This window comes from Amblyraja radiata, chromosome 1 (genome assembly GCF_010909765.2).
Source record: "Amblyraja radiata isolate CabotCenter1 chromosome 1, sAmbRad1.1.pri, whole genome shotgun sequence".
Classification (NCBI taxonomy): Eukaryota; Metazoa; Chordata; class Chondrichthyes; order Rajiformes; family Rajidae; genus Amblyraja; species Amblyraja radiata.
The window spans coordinates 107,798,537-107,820,212 of NC_045956.1; the positions used below are offsets into that span (position 1 = coordinate 107,798,537).

The 21,676-nt window shown below is 38.4% G+C and overlaps 1 protein-coding gene across 7 annotated transcripts in view; it reads right to left on the minus strand.

The window, feature by feature from the left end:
- Positions 1-21,676, minus strand: part of fryl (FRY like transcription coactivator) — a 318,781-nt gene that overhangs the window by 138,566 nt on the left and 158,539 nt on the right. For 4 of the 7 annotated variants that reach the window (XM_033028312.1, XM_033028287.1, XM_033028282.1 and 1 more), the window contains exons 4-11: positions 21,479-21,618; positions 20,076-20,172; positions 15,442-15,521; positions 12,183-12,263; positions 11,884-12,052; positions 8,370-8,462; positions 7,084-7,182; positions 4,068-4,169 (exon numbers count right to left, since the gene is read on the minus strand). In XM_033028312.1, the coding sequence (XP_032884203.1) occupies positions 4,068-4,169; positions 7,084-7,182; positions 8,370-8,462; positions 11,884-12,052; positions 12,183-12,263; positions 15,442-15,521; positions 20,076-20,172; positions 21,479-21,618 (861 nt within the window). Of the gene's footprint in view, positions 1-2,995; positions 3,041-4,067; positions 4,170-7,083; positions 7,183-8,369; positions 8,463-11,883; positions 12,053-12,182; positions 12,264-15,441; positions 15,522-20,075; positions 20,173-21,478; positions 21,619-21,676 lie in introns of all 7 variants that reach the window. The other 3 variants (XM_033028305.1, XM_033028264.1, XM_033028273.1) reach the window with 1 other exon arrangement.

Sequence of the window (21,676 nt, forward strand, 5' to 3'; positions counted from 1 at the left end):
TGCGGGAAGGTACTAAATTGGAGTACCGCATACTACAATGTTATCAGGTAGGCACTCAGGAGGGTACACTTGGAGCAGTTGTTATTGGGCAAGTCTACATCTGACATGTGGGAGTCGTCTAAAGAACAGTTGATCAAAGTACAGAACTGGCATGTTCCAGTAAGGAGGAGGGATAAGGGTGGCCAAGTAAGGAACCTTGGATGACCAAAGAGGTTGTAAATTTGGTCTAAAAAAAAAAAAGGAAGTATGCAAGGTTTACAAAGATGAGTCAGACACTACCTTTGAGGAGTATAAAAAAAGGAGGGATTGAATGTTGACCTGCGGCATGTCTCCACCTTGGCCAGGGAAAGAAGAGGGGGCAGATACAAAGTGCATCCATCTCCACAGCTCCATACCCAGAATTAATGCAACCTTGACAGCCGTAAAAGCATACATTATAGTGCTGATACTAGATTACTGAATGCCGTATTCACAAACAAAATTATGAGAACCCTGCAATGCAAAGGTACTTTTGGGCAGAAACCAAAGACATTGCAGCAGCACATTGCATGTTTATCCCAGAGGATTACAGTTCATATGATAATCAGGCCCTGGGACCTATGGTGCTGCAAGACTGACAGATTTTCCTGACTATTACTGCACAACAACACTTTCAATTTACTTTTTCTGAGATTTCTCACAATAGTATGGCAACCTTTTCAATCAGGTGAGTTTAAAAATACATAACCAAACCCCGCTTAGTTTAAAGAGATCATTGCCCCAGTAAAATTAGGACAATGATACAGTGTCCTCCATAATGTTTGGGACAAAGAGCCGCCATTTATTTATTTGCCTCTGTACTCCACAATTTGAGATTTGTAATAGAAAAAAATCACATGTGGTTAAAGTGCACATTGTCAGATTTTAATAAAGGCCATTTTTATACATTTTGGTTTCACCGTGTAGAAATTACAACTGTATTTATACATAGTCCCCCCATTTCAGGGCACCACAATGTTTGGGACACAGCAATGTCATGTAAATGAAAGTAGTCATGTTTAGTATTTTGTTGCATATCCTTTGCATGCAATGACTGCTTGAAGTCTGCGATTCATGGACATCCCCAGTTGCTGGGTGTCTTCTCTGGTGATGCTCTGCCAGGCCTGTATTGCAGCCATCTTTAGCTTATGTTTAAGAAAGAACTGCAGATGCTGGAAAAATTGAAGGTAGACAAAAAAGCTGGAGAAACTCAGCAGGTGAGGCAGCATGTATGGAGCGAAGGAATAGGCGGCGTTTCGGGTCGAGACCCTTCTTCAGTCTGAAGAAGAGTCTTGACCCAAAACGTCACCTATTCCTTCGCTCCCTAGATGCTGGCTCACCCGCTGGGTTTCTCCATCTTTAGCTTATACATGTTTTGGGGACTAGTCGCCTTCAGTTTTCTCTTCAGCATATAAAAGGCATGCTCAATTGGGTTCAGATCGGGTGACTGACTTGGCCACTCAAGAATTTAACATTTTTTAGCTTTGAAAAACTCCTTTGTTGCTTTAGCAGTATGCTTGGAATCATTGTCTTGCTGTAGACTGAACCGCCGGCCAATGACTTTTGAGGCATTTGTTTGAACGTGAACAGATAGGGTGTGTCTATACACTTCAGTATTCATTATGCTACTGCCATCAGCAATTGTATCATCAATGAATATAAGTGAGCCAGTGCCTTCAGCAGCCATACATGCACAGGCCATAACACCATCACCATCGTGTTTCACAGATGAGGTGGTATGCTTTGGATCTTGGGCAGTTCCTTTTCTCCTCCATACTTTGCTTTTGCTGTCACTCTGATATGTTAATCTTTGTCTCATCTAATAATAATAATAATGGATGGGATTTATATAGCGCCTTTCTAATACTCAAGGCGCTTTACATCGCATTATTCATTCACTCCTCAGTCACACTCGGTGGTGGTAAGCTACTTCTGTAGCCACAGCTGCCCTGGGGCAGACTGACGGAAGCGTGGCTGCCAATCTGCGCCTACGGCCCCTCCGACCACCACCAATCACTCACACACATGTCCAAAAGACCTTTTACCAGAACTGTGGTTGCTCTTTTAAGTGCTTCTTTGCAAACTATAACCTGGCCATCCTATTTTTGAGGCTAACCAGTGGTTTACATCTTGCAGTGTAGCCTCTGTATTTTGTTCATGAAGTTTTATGCGCACAGTGGTTATTGATAAATCCACACCTGACTCCTGACGAGTGTTTCTGATCTGTCGGGCAGGTGTTTGGGGATTTTTCTTTATTATAGAGAGAATTCTTCTGTCATCAGCTGTGGAGGTCTTCCTTGGCCTGTCAATCCCTTTGCGATTAGTAAGCTCACCAGTGCTCTCTTTCTTCTTAATGATGTTCCAAACAGTTGATTTTGGTAAGCCTAAGGTTTGGCTGATGTCTCCAATAATTTTAATCTTGTTTCTCAGTCTCACAAAGGCTTCTTTGACTTTCATTGACGCAACTTATTGGTCCTCATGTTGATAAACAGCAATAAAAGTTTCCAAAGGTGATGGAAAGACTGGAGGAAAGAATAGGTGCTGAGATCTCTCTTGTACCAGCATTAAGGGGGCAATTATTACGCACCTGAGCAATTACAAACACCTGTAAAGCCACGTGTCCCAAACATTATGGTGCTCTGAAATGGGGGGACTATGTATAAACACAGCTGTAATTTCTACATGGTGAAACCAAAATGTATAAAAATGGCCTTTATTAAAATCTGACAATGTGCACTTTACCCACATGTAATTTTTTTCTATTACAAATCTCAAATTGTGGAGTACAGAGGCAAATAAATAAATGATGGGTCTTTGTCCCAAACATTATGGTGGGCACTGTATGCAATCATTTTAATCTCATGCCATAGCTTATTGCAGATTCCCTAAAACAATACACTCATTTATTTTTAGAACCATTCTTTTGTTATCAATTTTCTAGACTAAATGCTTGAAAACTTGGTTCATGCACACTCACCTGTAAGGTTTCTATTTGCTTTCTAATAGTGTTGTTAGATGGCATCTGAATAAAGCAATGCAAGACAGCAAAACAAAGCATGAGAATGGGATGTCCATGCATGTTAGATGGGGAACAAAGCACAAACATAAATTCATCCTGGGCTTTGATGAACAAAGTTAGATGCAACATTCAGCAAAGTAAACAGCTTATAATAAATATAACAAAAAGCACTGCAATGTATTTTCAGTTAAAATAATCACAAAATAATTATTTCAGAAAATACGACAAACAAATAATGAAATATGCTGTAAATATCACATCTTGCTCTCTTTAAGGGATGTTTTTTGATGCCAAATACAAGCATAAATAATGATATGGCGAGTTAGTTGCGATTTCAACAAGACAGATTATACATATACAGCCATGAGTAGGAACAAGAATAAGCATGCAGAATGAATATACATGTTCTCTTGTAAAACTAATGTATGGAATTTACAGATAAAAGTCATGCCTCATATCAATCTATCAGAAATTCAAACATTAGTTCCAACCCAATAATTCTCCACATCTTTAATAATATTTGGTTGGAAATCAAAAGATAAAAGACTCCAAATGAAAGCACATAAACAACTTATAAATAGGAACCGATTTGTGTACACGCTTACATAAACAAAGGTTAACATTTCTACATGTTCCTGATCCAGATGTGTTGCTTTAATTTTATGAGGTTGAAACCACATGTGGATAAATGGAGGTCAAATCGGGGATAATAGTGGAATTTTATTTGCATGCAAGTAGAAAAATAAAGATGTCCAAAAATGATTAGAATCAAAACAGTACGAAAGGCAAAAAAAAAGTTATAAAAATGAAATGAGATTAAAAATACACGCTGTATAAAGTACACATTCGTTAAGATCACCATATTCAGGCCAGGAACTTGCACGCCAAGATCAGCTTTCCACTTCTTTCTCAGACAGCTTGTTTTGCCCAAGTGTTGTGCATTAATTTCATGCTATGAATTTGTTTTGAAAGGAATTCTTGAATGCATATTGGGTGATAAAACAGACATTATTTGCTACTCTTTCCCTACCTTTAAATGAGAAAGACAATTCTGAAGGAATATGTGCCAGTTGTTGAGAAAGAACTGCTTTTGACTGACACACAGCAGGCAGGTAACTAATGGGTATAGGGCCTGGAAACAAAAACAAGTATTAAAATACAATTAGTATCACTGAGCAGGAATATCTACCATAAAATTGCCCCATAAAGTAACTGGCAGAAATTACAAAAGGATAAATATAGTTTTGTTAGAAATGAAGATACAATTATAATGATGACCATGAAATTCTATGCATACAAGATTAGTATAAATTCTGGTACTTAATCCGAATTTGAAAATATTACTTCTTTCAAAATACATCTATTTGTAACAGTGTCTTAATTTATGATTATTATTTAATTCAATAAATTTATCCCAAAATATTTAGCAAATGTAAACATATGTTCACTTCTCCCAGTCAATTGCTCTGCTGGATCTAGTTCAAATCATGCATTTACATTTTGATGTGATTTAAAAAAAAAACAAGTTATACAAGAGCAAACTTGTATTCTTGATCACAGATCTTTAGTAATGATTTGTAAATAGCATAGGGGCAAACATCTGTTGCCTGCAGTGTCATCGTGCTGGGGTATGCTGGTTGTATAAAACAATGAGGAAAAAAAAGCAGTCCAAGGTACTTCACAGAAAAAGTCACAAAGTGCTGGAGTAACTCAGCAGGGCATGCATCATCTCTGGAGAACGTGGATAGGTTATGTTTATGGATGGGACCCTTCTTTAGACTGATTGTGGAGGGGGGTAAGAGGGGGGGGGGGGGGCAAAGCTGAAAAAGAGCAGGGGTACAACAAAGATTGAAAAATTATAGGTGGATAAAGGAGAAGGCGGGGGGGGGGCCCATAAAGGTGGCAAATAAAGGGTAGAGATGAAAAGATTAAGGTGTGACATATGGAAAGAAGATTTGTGAATTGTGTAGCCAGAGGAAGGAATGTTAGCAGAAATGATGGGGAGGGGAGAAATGAGAGTTAGAAGGGATTTTCGAAAATAAATTCACTCAGACGGATGTTGAAATCTGGAATCTGAGAAGGTGGTATGGGCAGGTACTCTCACAACACTGAACACTGACATTATCAAGGCTTAGTAGTCCTCGGTGTGAGCAGAAGGGCCTGTTTCTGCAATGTAAAACTTTATCACCAGACCTCTAAATAATTCTATGAGCCTAGGCAAAAGGCAATAATGATCTAAAATTTTGGTGTGGTTGGTTCAAAAGGTGTAGATTTAAAAGTTGGTTCAAAAGGTGTAGATTTTGAAGTGAATCTTACAATGTGGTTGCTTGAAAAATCAACTACAGCCAAGGAGCAGAAGCATAGATAAATAGGTGCAGGAATAGGCCAATCGGCCCTTCAAGCCAGCACCGCCATTCAATATGATCAAGTCAGTGTCCGATTCCTGCTTTTTCCCCATAACCCTTGATTCCTTTAGCCCTAAGACCTAAATCTAACTCTCTCTTGAAAACATCCAGTGAATTGGCCTCCACTGTTTTCTGGCAGAGAATTCCACAGATTCACAATTATCTGGGTGAAAAGGTTTTTCCTTATCCCAATCCTAAATGACCTACCCCTTATTCTTAAACTGTGACCCCTGGTTCTGGACTCCCCCAAAATCGGGAACATTTTTCCTGCATCCAGACTGTCCGATCCTTTAGGAATTTTATGTTTCTATAAGATCCCCTCTCATCCTTCTAAAGCCAAGTCGACACATTCTCTCGTCATATGTCAGTCCCGCCATCCCGGGAACTAACCTGGTGAACTTACGCTTCACTCCCTCAATGGCATCAATGTCCTTCCTCAAATTAGGAGACAAAAATTGCACACAATACTCCAGGTGTGGTCTCACCAGGGCCCTGGACAAATGCAGTATGAGCTCCTTGCTCCTAAACTTAAATCCTCTCGCAATGAAGACCAACATGCCATTAGCTTTCTTCACTGCCTGTATATACCTGCATGCTTACTTTCAGTAACTGATGTACAAGGACACCCAGGTCTCGTTGCACCTCCCCTTTTCCTAACCTGACACCATTCAGATAATAATCTGCCTTCCTGTTCTTGCCACCAAAGTGGATAACCTCACATTTATGACTAAACACTTGGCTTCAATAATGAAGCAAAATAGGTGGATTGTGAGAGGAACAGAGAAAAGCTCAGATTTGGACAATATGTCAGAACTATGTTCACCCAAATTGCAGCGATGAAAAAAATTACCATTAATAAGAACCAACATACAATTCTTTTTAATGGAAGGAAACATGAGGATTGAAAGTGCTTTCCATTCATTTAAAATGGAAGATCATGTCAATTAATTGGAAAAGGCCAAAAATTAAGTGACCACAATGCAAAACAGAAGACATACACAAATGCACTTTTTAAATTCAAAGTGAAAATCAACTGTTTCTTTCTTCAAAATAACATGTTATTTGTGATGTTACAAATGTATATTACTAGTAATACTAAACAGTTAAAAAAATCATTCTCATGGATTTCCACTGTTTCAATTTAATGCAAATAAGTATCTTTTAAATAAAATAACTGAACCAAATAATTGAATATAGCCAAACTAGATTCCAATAAATATGTCCTATGCAATGAATGCTTAAAGATTAGGTTTAGGATAGGTTTATTATTGTCACATGTACCAAGGTACAGCGAAAAACTGTATTTTGCATGCTTTCCAAACAGATCAGATTTACCATACTATACATCATGTCAAACTCAAGTACAATAGATAGAGCAAAGGTGAAAGGAGAAGATGGATTTCAACTATAATACCTGAACATTAGTTATATTTAGTCAGAGGGTGGTCAATTTGTGGAGGCGATATTTTTAAGGTGGAGATTCTTGATTAGTATGGGTATCAAGAATTTTGGTGAGAAAGCAGGAGAATGGGGTTGAGAGGGAAAGATAGATGAGCCATGACTGAATGGCAGAGTAAACTTGATGGGCCGAATGACCTAATTCTGCAAAAGATCTTTTGATAACAATATCAAAATACTTACCAATGAATGTTTCTTTCTTGATGAAAGTTCAAATGTGGTCTGATATAACATCTCTACAAAATTCTTGAGACATGGCACATTCACTTCATTTTTAACAGCCTTAACAAACAAGATTGGTTTGGTCAGTACAATGGGGGGAAAAAACAAGTCTCAAATATCCCAAAAAGACTGAAATTGGCATTTTTACCAGTGGCTTATTGCCAATGCACTTTACATTGAAATTATTGCCAATTCCACTTCCAGAATTTGAAATTTTTTGACATCCCAACTTATTGCTTTGTCTGATGTAAAATTATGAGAGACATAGATATATTAGACATTTTTTTCCTCAAAAATCAAATATTGGAGAGCTTAGTTTTAAGGCAAAGGAGGCAAAGTTTAAAGGAGATGTGTGGTGCAATTTTCTTTTAAACACAGAGAGGGTGGTGAATGCCTGGAATTCCCTGACAATGGCAGTAGTGGAGGCAGATAAGATAATGTCATTTACGAGACTTTTGGATGGGCATATGGATGTGCAGGGAATGGAGGGATTTGAATTATCTGCAAGCAAGCAAGATTTGATCTTGGCATTGTGGACCATATGCCCTGTTCCTGTGCTGCGCTGTTCTACATTCTTTGTTTAGCTTTACCAGAGATTTCTGGCACCTCATTAAATGACACCTGTATGAAAGTGACAATATAAAGTGGCAGAATAGTGGTTTAAACTGGAATATCAATCTCGTCGTTTTTTGTTTTTTTTGCTTTTCCAACAACGGATGTGCATAAATTTATGTGTTAGAAATGGTTTTCAGAAAAAGGAAAGCATCTTGCAATTTTTCAGAGAACACTACCATTGTAATATTTAAGTTTCACAATGTTGATGGCTCTGGAAAAAATATATGTATCAGCAACTTGCTATAATTATGCAAGGCTGTAACATTTGTCACAAGGAACTGTAGATGTTGGATTCTTGAGCAACAATCAGTGCTGGAAGAATTCAGTGAATCCTGTGGAGTGAATGGACAGACAAACTTTTGGGACAGGACCCTTCTTTATACTGACGAAGTGGGGAGGAAGAAAGCTGAAAAAGTTTTTTCCAGCTTTCCCTTCTCACTATCAATCTGCAGAAAGGGCGCTGACCTGATATGTCATCTGTTCATTCCCTCCAAAAATGCTGCAAAAAAGTTCTTCCAGCGCTTTGCATTTTGCTCAAGAATCAAGCACTTTTGATTTTTGAATAACGTTTGTCAGTTGCATTACCAATCATTTCTCCTTACAAATGCCAGAATGAGAAATATTAAACTTACAGCAGCCACAGGTATCAGAATTTCCACAAAGAGTCCAGCTAGTGCATGTTTAATGTCTTTATCTTTGACTTCGTGGAAATACTGGGCACATTCCTGTTAAAAACAAATCAGGCTCAAAATTCCCATTCCCAAAAACAACTTATAACAGAACACAGTGGAGATAGTGTGCAAAATGCATATATACAAAAAGAAAGAGTTAATTTCAATACATTTGCGAAACCTGGACATGAAGCAAATTCAATTAAAATTGGGGAAGAGAGAATAAAAAGGTGAAAAGGAGAAACCAGAAGACATTGATTCTTAAAGGCTTTATTGTGCCAAGTTGGAAGTTAAGTGTCAGTTCTTTGAGTTTCATTTCCAGAAGCACCTCATCCCTTGACTTGCCATCAAACTTTTCACTACTTACATAGGTTATTCCATAATGGATGACCTCTACAACCAACAAGGAGAAATGCTTAAATCACATGGCAATGCAACCACTACATTCTCTCCAAAACACATACTGTCATGACCCCGACCAGCAGCAGTCTGGGAATACCTTCAAAGCCACAGCTCGCAGTCATCTTTTTAAGGGCAATTAGGAGGTGGACAATAAATGTTGGCATTGCCAGCCATGCCCAGTCTGAAGAACGCATAATTAAAAATAGACAGACAATAGACAATATGTGCAGGAGTAGGCCATTCGGCCCTTCGAGCCATTCAATGTGATCATGGCTGATCATCCCCAATCAGTACCCCGTTCCTGCCTTCTTCCCATATCCCCTGACTCCGTTATAAGAGCCCTATCTAGCTCTCTCTTGAAAGTATCCAGAGAACCGGCCTCCACTGATGACTGAGGCTGAGAATTCCACAGACTCACAACTGTGTGAAAAAACGTTTCCTCATCTCCGTTCTAAATGGCTTATCCCTTATTCTTAAACAGTGGCCCCTGGTTCTGGACTCCCCCAACATTGGGAAAATGTTTTCTGCCTCTAGCCTGCCCAAACCCTTAATAATCTTATATGTTTCAATAAGATACCCTCTCATCCTTCTAAACTCCAAAGTATACAAGCCCAGCCGCTCCATTCTCTCAGCATATGACAGTCCTGCCATCCAGGGAAATAACCTTGTAAACCTACACTGCACTCCCTCAATAGCAAGAATGTCCTTCCTCAAATTCCCCTAAGAGTGTAACATATCTGTACCTAATGGTTCAGCTGAGGTCAATGGTCATTTTAAATCAAAATCAATAGTTGATAGTCAATACTTTTAAATATAAGACAAAGATTTCTATTTGTTCTTATTACAACAAATGTTATGGGCACTGCTAACTTTAATGGCTTGTGCATTTAAATATGAAAGCATAGCTGCCTCCCAATTAAATTCGCAACCAATTTTCTTTCCCTGGTCTTACATTAAGAACATAATAGACCTATTAACCGCAAGACTGGTCTAAGAGGCTTATTTAATGAATTATGTAGTTGAGGATACTGGTAGCTGATGATGGAACAACTGAATTAGGGGAGATTCAAGAGATCAGAATTAGGAAAGTCCAGATGTTATGGCGATTTTTAATACTGAAGGCAACAACAGAGATATTAATGGATAAAACCAAGGAGGGATTTGAAAACAAGGGCGAGAATAAAATATTGGGGTCTTGCACATCTGGGAAACAACATGGATGCACAACACCTATATATATTTGGTAGGTGGCTCAAATGTAGACTCATTTGGAATACCATTCAATTAAATCTTTCACTCCCCCTACTTGCTGACAAGTGTCCAGGACATGCATGTTCCTGTTAGAGTGAAGGGCAAGGCAGGTGAGCATAAAAAAGGTTGGATGACGAGGAAAATTGAAGCTCTGGTCAAGAGTAAGAAGGATGCATGGGGCAGGTATAAACAGCTGGGATCAAGTGTATCCCTGGAGGAGCTTCAGGAACTAAGGAATAAGCTAAAAAAATAAATCAGGAGGGCAAAAAGAAGGCAGGAGATAGCTCTGGCAAAAAGCATTAAGAATAATCCCAAGAGATTTAATAAGCACATAAAGGGAAAAAGTGTAACCAGAAAGTGGGAGCACTGAGAAATCATAGTCAACAAAGGAGATTGGCATGGTCCTCAACGAGTATTTCTCCTGTTTATACCATGGAGAAAGACACGAGGACTGGGGAACTTGGGGCAACCAATGGAAGTGTCTTGAAAGTAGGCAGTATTACAGTCAAAGAGGTGCTGAAGGTCTTGAAGCGTATAAAAGTAGACAAATCTCCCGGGCCTGATCAGATCTATCCGAGGACAATGTGAGACGCCATAGAGGAAATTGCAGGTGCCCTGACTGAGGTTTAAGAGTTGTCATTAAATACAGGTGAGATTCTGGATGATTGGAGGGTGGCAAATGTTCAAGATGTGCTGCAGGGAAAAGCCTGGGAACTACAGGGCAGTGAGCCTCACATTAGCTCAGTGGAAAGTTACTAGAGTATCTGAGGGATACGATTATACATGCAATTAGATGGGCAAGACTGATGGGTGTATGGAATGAGCTGCCGGAGGAGGTGGTGGAGGCAGGTACTTTCGCAATGTTTAAGAAACATTTAGACAGGTACATGGATAGGATAGGTGTGGAGGGGTGTGGGCATACGCAGGCAGGTGGGACTAGTGTAGATGGGACATATTGGTCAGTGTGGGGAAGTTGGGCCAAAGGGTCTGTTTCCATGCTGTAGGACTCTATGGCAGTGATGCATCCAGATATGTTGTTTGTATGTCGTTGGAGATATGCCAGATCTCGTAGTTTTCTGGTGTGCTTTCTTGGCCGTGATGCCAATGTGATTGGACGAGGACAAATTGCTAGTGACATTTACACCTAGGAACTTGAACTCATGACTATCACTACTTCAGCACCATTGATACAGACTGGGGCATTTATTCCATCTTCAATTTTCCTTTGCCTTGATCATATACTGTAAATGAGATTAATTGACTCCATAGACAACAAACTCTGAATTACATCCTATCCAGAAACACATTAAGAGCTCTTGAAGAACTTCCCATATATGGCAATGGTACTGAAGCCTTACATGTAGAGCTTTTAATGTTGCACAGATGTTTCACTATTTATTCCTCATATCATTGCAGTATCTTGAGGAACTAATCTAATAGAACCACGCAGGAAAGAGTAAAATGTTTACACTGGTAAATGTCCTGTAAACATTAAGAAAAACAGCCTTATGTAAAACTAAGTAAAAAGGTTGTGTGGTCAGTGTTCAAAAGCATTCAAAAAGTAAAATTCCAATATAATTAACAAACCAATATTAAAAGGCTCTTAAAAAAATTATTTCGACAGGAAAATAAGAAATTAAAAAATTGCAGTTGCCAGAAATCTGAAACAAAAACAGAAAATACTGACAGAACTCAGAAGGTAAGCAGCATTTGGGGGAAGAGAAACAGAACATCACAATTTTCTCAAACCTCATAGCTAAAATTTAACAAGAGGTTTTAAGCACACGTTAAAAGGATTAACATTTTAAAAAGTCCAGCTCACCTGCATGAACTGAAAGGAAGCTTCAAAATCCTCCACTGGATACATTTTGACCCGGAAGAACTTCATGCCCATAATTAGACTGATGATGCTTTGCACAATATGAGGACTCTGTTCTTTTTGACGGAGTTCCTTCAGCTCAGTCATAAACTTCTTTCGAACAGCCTGAAATCTAAAATAAATTGAAATCAAATTTTTGCATTTTACAAAATAAGTAACTGTGTTGTGCTTACTCAAAATGCTTCAACACCCACATGACTTCAGATTTCCTTGCTGCTAATGTGAATAATGTGAATTCTTACTTTGATTGTGCAAGAATTCCAATCACTTCTGCGTACAAATCTGCAACAATATGCATGTTCCCAGTGTTAGGTCCTGAATACCTGTCAATGAACAGTAGGAAAAGGAATAAAAATGCATGTTAAAGCAAAATTGTAAACTTTAACCAAATAGATTAACTTTAAGCCATGATTAAAATGAATCTAAATTAGAACCGTGTAAAAGTGATGTACCAACTGAAGACACAAGAGACTGCAGATACTGGAATCTTGGGCAAAAAGGTTTTAAGTATTTGGGTGCCACATTGAAGATAGCGGCGATGCTACAATGCCAATGTGTTCCAAGATCTAGGAGCAGAGAATTCCACAGATTCACAACTCTCTGTGTAAAAAAGTTTTCCCTCTTCCCTGTTCTAAATGGCTTGCCCCTTATTCTTAAACTGTGGCCCCAGGTTCTGTATTCTCCCAACAGGAGTATACAAGATTCTATCAACATTTGACAGTCCCGCCATCCCGGGAATTAATTTTGTGAACCTACGCTGCACTCCCTCAATAGCAAGAATGTCCTTCCTCAAATTTGGAGAACAAAACTGCACACAATACTCCAGGTGTGGTCTCACTTAGGCCCTGTACAACTGAAGAAGGACCTCTTTGTTCCTATACTCAACTCCACTTGTTATGAATGCCAACATGCCATTCGCTTTCTTCACTGCCTGCTGTACCTGCATGCTTACTTTCAGTGACTGATGAACAAGGACCCCCAAATCTCGCTGTACTTCCCCTTTTCCCAACTTGACACCATTCAGATAATAAACTGCCTTCCTGTTTTTGCCACCAAAGTGAATAACCTCACATTTATCCGCATTAAACTGCATCTGCCATGCATCTGCCCACTCACCCAACCTGTCCAAGTCACCCTGCATTCTCATAGCATCCTCCTCACAGTTCACAATGCCACCCAACTTTGTGTCATCAGCAAATTTGCTAATATTACTTTGAATCTGAGAGAATGCAGCAGCTGGGCTTGTACACTCTGGAGTTTAGAAGGATGAGAGGGTATCTTATTGAAACATATAAGATTGTTAAGGGCTTGGACATGCTAGCGGCAGGAAACATGTTTCCCATGTTGGGGGAGTCCAGAACCAGGGGCCACAGTTTAAGAATAAGGAGTAAGCCATTTAGAACGGAGACGAGCAAACACTTTTTCTCACAGAGAGTGGTGAGTCTGTGGAATTCTCTGCCTCAGAGGGCGGTGAAGGCAGGTTCTCTGGATGCTTTCAAGAGAGAGCTAGATAGGGCTCTTAAAAATAGTGGAGTCGGGATATGGGGAGAAGGCAGGAACGGGGTACTGATTGGGGATGATCAGCCATGATCGCATTGAATGGCGGTGCTGGCTCGAAGGACCAAATGGCCTACTACTGCACCTATTGTCTATTGATGTATATTGTAAATAACTGCGGTCCCAGCACCAAGCCTTGCGTTACCCCCCCCTAGTCACTGCCTGCCATTCTGAAAGGGACCCATTAATCCCTACTCTTTGTTTCCTGTCTGTCAACCAATTTTCTATCCTTGTCAGCACTCTACCTTCAATACCATGTGCTGTAATTTTGCCTACGAATCTCCTATGTGGGACTTTATCAAATGCTTTCAGAAAGTCCAGTCCAACACTACATCCACTGGCTGTCCCTTGTCCATTTTCCTGGTAACATCCTCAAGAAACTCCAGATTAGTCAAGCATGATTTCCCCTTCGTCAATCCATGCTGACTCAGACCGATCCTGCTACTGCTATCCAAATGTGCCGTTATTTCATCTTTTATAATTGACTCCAGCATCTTCCCCACCACCGATGTCAGGCTAACTGGTCTATAATTCCCTGTTTTCTCTCTCCAGCATTTCTTAAAAAGTGGGATAACATTAGCTACCCTCCAATCCGTGGATGGCATTAAGATTCTTGAATTTCATTGGAGTTGATCTCATCCAAGTAGGTCCAGAGTACCATCACCCTCCTGACATGTGCCTAGTAGATGATAAGATTCCTGATATCAAAGGGTGAATCATTCACCTAAAAGCCCCTGTCCCACTTAGGAAACCTGAACGGAAACCTCTGGAGACTTTGCGCCCCACCCAAGGTTTCCGTGTGGTTCCATGGGCGCCTTTCAAGAGTCTCAAGGACACCTAAATCAATGGTGACTTCCAGGATTTTGATGATGGAAGATTTAATTATGGTAGCTGGATTTAAGGTCCACGGGTGGCGAGATTCACTCAAATTGAAGATGCTCAATGCCCAGCAATTCATCGGCTACGACATTGATCAGCCCACATCAGAATTTTATCATTTCAGGTCTTGAATTGGCCTGTTTTGGGGGTTTTTGTCCCACTGCAGCAATGCATATGCTGTTTTCTATTCCACTGGGAATGTTCTGATGACAAGATTAAAAAAAAAAATATAGCCACCCTTTCTACACCCAAGGATACTGGGAATTGTTGGGTTTTAGCCCCAATAAGTCTATTTGGATTTGATAATACTTTGAGTTTCTCACTCTTATTTGTCCTGGGTTCTGTGCTCTCTCTCTAATGTGCTTTTGCATCAGCACTTGTTTATCCTCCAATGCTTCTTTACTGTTGTATTTCATGTTCTCCCTTTTAGCCCTTCGTTTGAATATCCTTTTTTAAATTCTCATTTACTACTCTGCAAGATTATACTTTTAATCAAAAGCTATTCCCTTTTATAGCAATGGAATGCAACTTTGCAGTGATGTTTTAAACATTTTCCTAAACATCTAATTTATTCATCTATTGCCTTAGAATTTAATATAATTTTAGAAACCATCTTAGCCTGCTCATCTATTCCTGCACCACAGATTTTGACCCAATAAATGTGATATAAAAGTTTGGCATATTATCACTAAAAGATCCTTAACTATGAAATTAGTAATTAATCTAATCTCATTACATAAAAAAGTAACTTATTCCATCGTTTGCTTGACAATTTATTTTTTGGGAAACTGATTCAGAATTATTCAATGAACAAGAATAATCAACTTGATTTGTCCAGTCTAAATAAAATCTGAAGTCGTCCACGATTTCTGTTTCATTGCAGAATGCTGCAGGTCAGTTTAAATAAATGGACAGCGATCCTAGATAACAGACTTAGTATCCTTATTACTTTAATTTGAATTGAACATTGGAAAAACAAATGCATCTCAGCAATCTACCACAGACATGTATGTTTGCATTTTATACTATGAAGGCATGCACAAAGCATACAAAGGCTCAACTTACCCTTCTCTGTGTTTAAAGTGCTTAAAAGCCAAGTTCATAACTTCGTGTACTAAAGCATCTGGCACTGGATGAAGTGGAATCTATAAAACAATTTATACATCAGCATGTTACCAAATGCATCTTTTGAAAATGTAATTCAGACAGTTTTTTATCGGATAAGCAAAATGGTTAACAAGTAGTTTTTCCAGAATTTTATCAATCATTACTTTGGCTTCAATTAAATCCTGCGTGAGAAAACAATACAAATAAAAACTTCACTCCTCAGAAATACCCAATTGTTCTTAAAAATAATAGTAAATGTTTCTCCCATTAGTTCTGAAAACTTACATTTCAGATATGGACACTTATTATAAGGTTTCAAATTATTTATAATTTTTTAGTTACAGTACATGCAGGATACATCTTGAAAATACACAAAACATTAAAGAACACAAGAGAAAGATGTTCTAGTTTGACAATGCATTTCTGAGGTGAGGGATTAAAGTACTCAATATAAAGTATTTTATCAATTTGACCATATCTGCAAGGGAAAAATCTACATGACATCATATCGACATCTTCCCACAATGGTTGGGACCACCTCATATATTGTTGGTTCTATCACACGGAATGGGATAAATTCATAACATTCTACATTTTTTCATAATCTGTAAATTCATGGCCCAACATGCCCTGCACCCAACCATCATAATCAAACCAGGAAACCAACCTTATCTCAACTATTTATCTACAAAATAAGGTATATGCCGATCAACACAAGCAGAATGTCACAGACAGATGGAGTACTTTCTCACGATTGAAGCAGATTAAAGGTCCAGCCTCATCATATTCAACCATGAATGATCATTGAAGAAATATGGCACACTCTTGCTCTCCTGCTCATTACTACTTCAAGTCAACTCCCTCAAGATCATGGCCGAGAATTTGCTTTCATGATTGTTCTCCTTGACTCAACTGTAAATGTGGATCCTGAATGCATTCAAAGATGCAGTCCCCACAATTCTTTGGGGGAGGGAACGCTAAACGTTCATAATCCTAAGAAGGCTCATCTCCAAATAAAACAGTGACTTTTGTTAATTCATTCACTTAATGTGGATGTCATTTGGAATGCAGTATTGATTGTGCATTTCCACTTCTCAGGCGGCAGCTCATAGTCAGCCAGAGCAAATAAGGAGTGCACATTTCCTTCCTTCATGGATCTTAATGACAATTTAGTTTTGTTTCAGTTACCATTACTGAGAACAGCCTTAATTCTAAATGTATTTATTCAAATTTAAATTCCCTGGGTGCCACAATGCCTTTCAGAACTTTGGCTGCTGGTTCATTAACCTAACCATCACACCAGACGACACAGTTCTACATTTTGTCCTGAAGAAAAAAGATCCTCCATCCATTTACCTCAGGATCTAACTGGTCTAGAATTCCCTGTTTTCTCTCTCCCGCCTTTCTTAAAAACGTATAATGTAGATAAATGTGAGATTATCCACTTTGGTGGCAAGAAGAAGGAGGCAGATTATTATCTCAATGGTGTCAGATTAGGAAAAAAGGAAGTGCAACGAGACCTGGGTATCCTTGTACAGCAGTCACTGAAAGTAAACATGTAGGTACAGCAGGCAGTGAAGAAAGCTAATGTCATGTTGGCCTTCATAACGATAGGATTTGAGTATCAGAGTAAAGAGGTCCTTCTGTAGTTGTACAGGGCCCTGGTGAGACCACAACTGGAGTATTGTGTGCAGTTAGTCTCCTAATGTTAGGAAGGACATCTTTGCTATTGAGGCCGTGCAGTGTAGGTTCACAAGGTTAATCCCCGGGATGGCGGGACTGTCATATGAGGAAAGATTGGAAAGACTGGGATGTATTCACTGGAATTTAGGATGAGAGGGGATCTTATAGAAACATATAAAATTATAAAAGGACTGGACAAGCTAGATGCAGGAAAAAAAATTCCCAGTGTTTGGGGAGTCCAGAACCAGGGGCCACAGTCTAAGAATAAAGGGGAGGCCATTTAAAACAGAGATGAGAAAAAACGTTTTCACCCAGAGAGTTGTGAATTTGTGGAATTCTCTGCCACAGAAGGCAGTAGAGGCCAATACACTGGACAAAGTTAGATAGAGCTCTAGGGGTTAGCGGAATCAAGGGATATAGGGAGAAGGCTGGCACGGGTTACTGATTGTGGATGATTAGCCATGATCACAATGAATGGCAGTGCTGGCTCGAAGGGCCAAATGGCCTCCTCCTGCACCTATTTTCTATGTTTTCTATGTTAAGATAAAGTTTCATTTGCTTTCCTAATTACTTGATGTCACCACAACATGTATGAGATCACCCAGATCTCTTTTATATCAGTATTCTGTAATCTTATGTCCATTAAATAATATTCTGCTTTTCTGTTCTTATCAAAGTGGAAAACCTCACATTTCCCAACATTATACTCCATCTGCAAAATTGTTCCCCACTCATCTATATATTTTTGCAGTCTCTCTGCGGTTTGCTCTCAACAAGCTTTCCCATCCACGTTTGTAAGCACATTAAATTTGGTTAAAATTCACTCGATCCCTTTACGTATTGTTAATCTAGATTTTAAAGATTTAAGAATCCAGCACTATCCCTCATTAAAGCTTCCCATATTAAAAAATACCCATTTATCCAACTTAAAGATTCAATGCTCAAGCTCAAGGGTATAGTTGTGAATAAGATGAATAAAATGGAATAGATGATAATGGAGCATTGGGTGGGGAAATGGATGAAAAGGGCAATCTTGGCATCGGCTTGCTAAGAGGTTGTGACAGGTACAACATGGATCAGATAAGAAATTGTCAAAGGGCATCATGGTAACAGCAAGATATTTTTTCCTCAATGGTTGTGTAATAAAGCGAGAGCAAACAGGTACAAATGGGAGTCAGAAACCACAGCATTCTGATATGTTGAAGACGATTCTGCAGAAAATTCTGGAAAAACGGAATTCTGTGGAATGAGCAAAAGTCAATGTTTGTGACCCTTTGTCATGGTGACATTACCCGACCTGTTGAGTTCTTCCAATATTTTCTAGTTTTTTTCAGATTTCCAACATGAAGTGGCGCAAAATGTTAGACAGGGACATTTCCCCCTCGCAATTTAAGGTCAACTCCTTAATAAATCAAAAGATTTAAGTACCTTATCTGAAATTACTTTGAGAATCCTCAAACCATTTTCCAGTGTGAACAAGCTGACAGCACAATACTGCTAATGTTACTTTTCTTGTTCAAAGATAAATGATTTGGTGACGAGTAAATGCCTTTTAGAAGTTACACGCAAGATATATTTTGAAGCGAAATGATAACATTAAACCAATATTAAAAGAACCCAATACTGCTTGTTGATAAAATCAAAGATACATCAAGCAAAAAAAAAACATGAACTAAAACGTCAAAAGCACGTCAGATAATGTAATAAAGAACACAATTAATCACATGCAGCCAACTAACTAGTTAGAGCAACAAAATATAAAAGGAAATCGATAAATAATTGTTCTGTTCAAATTCAAGTCTCTCGTAACACGTCACTTTAAATACGCAATAGCACTTAAGTCATCAATCGATTCAACTTTTCAAACAAGAAGCTAAACTTATTCAAAGAATAACTATCTGCAGAATGTGAACAGACTGTTTCAACTAGAGGGTGAAAACAGTGGATGAAGAATAAAGACTCAGAAAATAGATAAGGTTATTATTATAGGAGACAAGAGAAAAACATTAACATACAATACTTCATGAGTTCATATGGTCTTGGTGAGACCACACCTGGAGTATTGCGTACAGTTTTGGTCTCCAAATCTGAGGAAGGACATTATTGCCATAGAGGGAGTGCAGAGAAGGTTCACCAGACTGATTCCTGGGATGTCAGGACTGTCTTATGAAGAAAGACTGGATAGACTTGGTTTATACTCTCTAGAATTTAGGAGATTGAGGGGGGATCTTATAGAAACTTACACAATTCTTAAGGGGTTGGACAGGCTAGATGCAGGAAGATTGTTCCCGATGTTGGGGAAGTCCAGGACAAGGGGTCACAGCTTAAGGATAAGGGGGAAATCCTTTAAAACCGAGATGAGAAAAACTTTTTTCACACAGAGAGTGGTGAATCTCTGGAACGCTCTGCCACAGAGGGTAGTTGAGGCCAGTTCATTGGCTATATTTAAGAGGGAGTTAGATGTGGCCCTTGTGGCTAAGGAGATCAGGGGGTATGGAGAGAAGGCAGGTACGGGATACTGAGTTGGATGATCAGCCATGATCATATTGAATGGCGGTTTAGGTTCGAAGGGCCGAATGGCCTACTCCTGCACCTAATCTCTATGTTTCTATGTTTCTATATGTACTTACAAAATAGGTTTCCAGGAAAGCACAAATACTAAAAGGGCCATTTAATAAAATCCATAAAGTCACAAATTTATTTTATGGTAAGTCATTAATTTTCTTTATTCTCTTCTGTGCGCACTAGAACACAAAGAACCAATTTCTTCCGAAAATATTATTTATAGTTTCTGCCATGACTATAATCCAGTGGATATTCACCCAAAGTTACATTGTAGTGGCACAGTTATCTATCAATATTTTTTTGTTATATCAGAGAAAACAGTCAAAAGCACTGCATAAGCTTACCTGTTTTAAAACTTCTATTAAAACTAAGCAAAAAATGAAATCTATAGCTAAGTCTCTTCGTTCAAGCAGATAATCTCTATCACGATGCTGTTCATCCCTGAAAAAGAAAACATTGGTAGAGCGTCACCTTTCAATTGTTTCTTGTTTTTTGTTTTGATTTTATGACAAGAATATCATAGCATCAACAATATTACTTATTTTTGTACATGTGATTGCTACAAACACAATTATTGAAATTAATTATTTATAGGGTCATTGATTGAAATGAAAATCAGGTATAAAGGAGATATCCCAGGAAAGATTGGCAGACAGTTTGGAATATGGTGCCTTATTCTAATATTAAATATAATAAATCTCCTTTTTTCAGGCACACTCAAGAGCTGAACAGGTAGATGTTGAAAACTACTGAAATGTATTCCAATTAATACTCTCAAAACTCAATTTTTTTAAATGATGTTACACAGCAGCATAATAAACTTTGTGGTGAACCCAGTAACTTTCAAGAGAATGCTGAAATTATGGGTTTGGTGTGTCAGAAGGAGCGGGAATCAGTTTTAATTAATCTCTGCAAAACCATCAGATACTAGATTATCAAAGTTTCATTGTATCTGGGTGGCTATCATCAATCATTATAAAATGTTACTCTTGATTATACTTTTAATTGGTCTTTTATTTCAGAGAGTAAACTAAGATTTATTTTCCAATTCAAATTCATTTTTCCTGCATAGGTTACCATTAAAAATACAAAAACTCCAATACAGCACATAAAGGTTTATAGGACCAGAGGGATATTCTAATTTTATATTACATTAGCTTTCTCGCCCATGATCACAGGAAATTCAAATGCCGTCCACACATCAATAGCAATGCGTAAAAAACTGGCTAGGCATAATCCAAAGACACCACATGCAATCTATTTGACCAGGCGGTTGACCAAGCTTCTCATCTACTTACCAATAAAAAAAAATTCCTTGAAACAAAATATTATTCAATATAACTGGACCAAAAGTACGAATTATGTTGTCATGTTTTTACTCTAAAAACATTGATCAAAATTAAACATGCTGAATAGAGATGGGCACGGTTGAGGCTGTTTTTTTTGGAACCAAGACGCTGAGAGATTTGATCAAAATGTAAAAAATAACGATATTTCTGGGAAGGATGAGTAGCAAGAAAAGTTTCTTTAGCAGAGATCAATTACCAGAAAACACAGATTTATAGAAAATATAGATTTAAAGTGAAATAAGATTTGATGGGGAAAAATATATTATATTTTATTGGCACAATAGAATGAATGGCCCCTTCTGTATAATATTTCATGATTCAATAAATAAAATATTATTAATCAAGCATTGTTTCCTTCACTTTTTTTATTTTTCTAAACAAGGATTAAATAAACACACCCTTTTGATTTTGTACTTGATCGCGGCCGATATTCATAGGATTCATCTTCCGTTCCATTCTGCCGTCTGTACCAGTCAAATAAGGTGCGTAATAAAGACGGAAGGCAGTGCTCTGCTACTGAGCTCATAGAGCTAATCACCTGCAAAAATAGTCACCAAATTCTCATAATTGGAAATATCCTGTTTGTACAGTTCAAG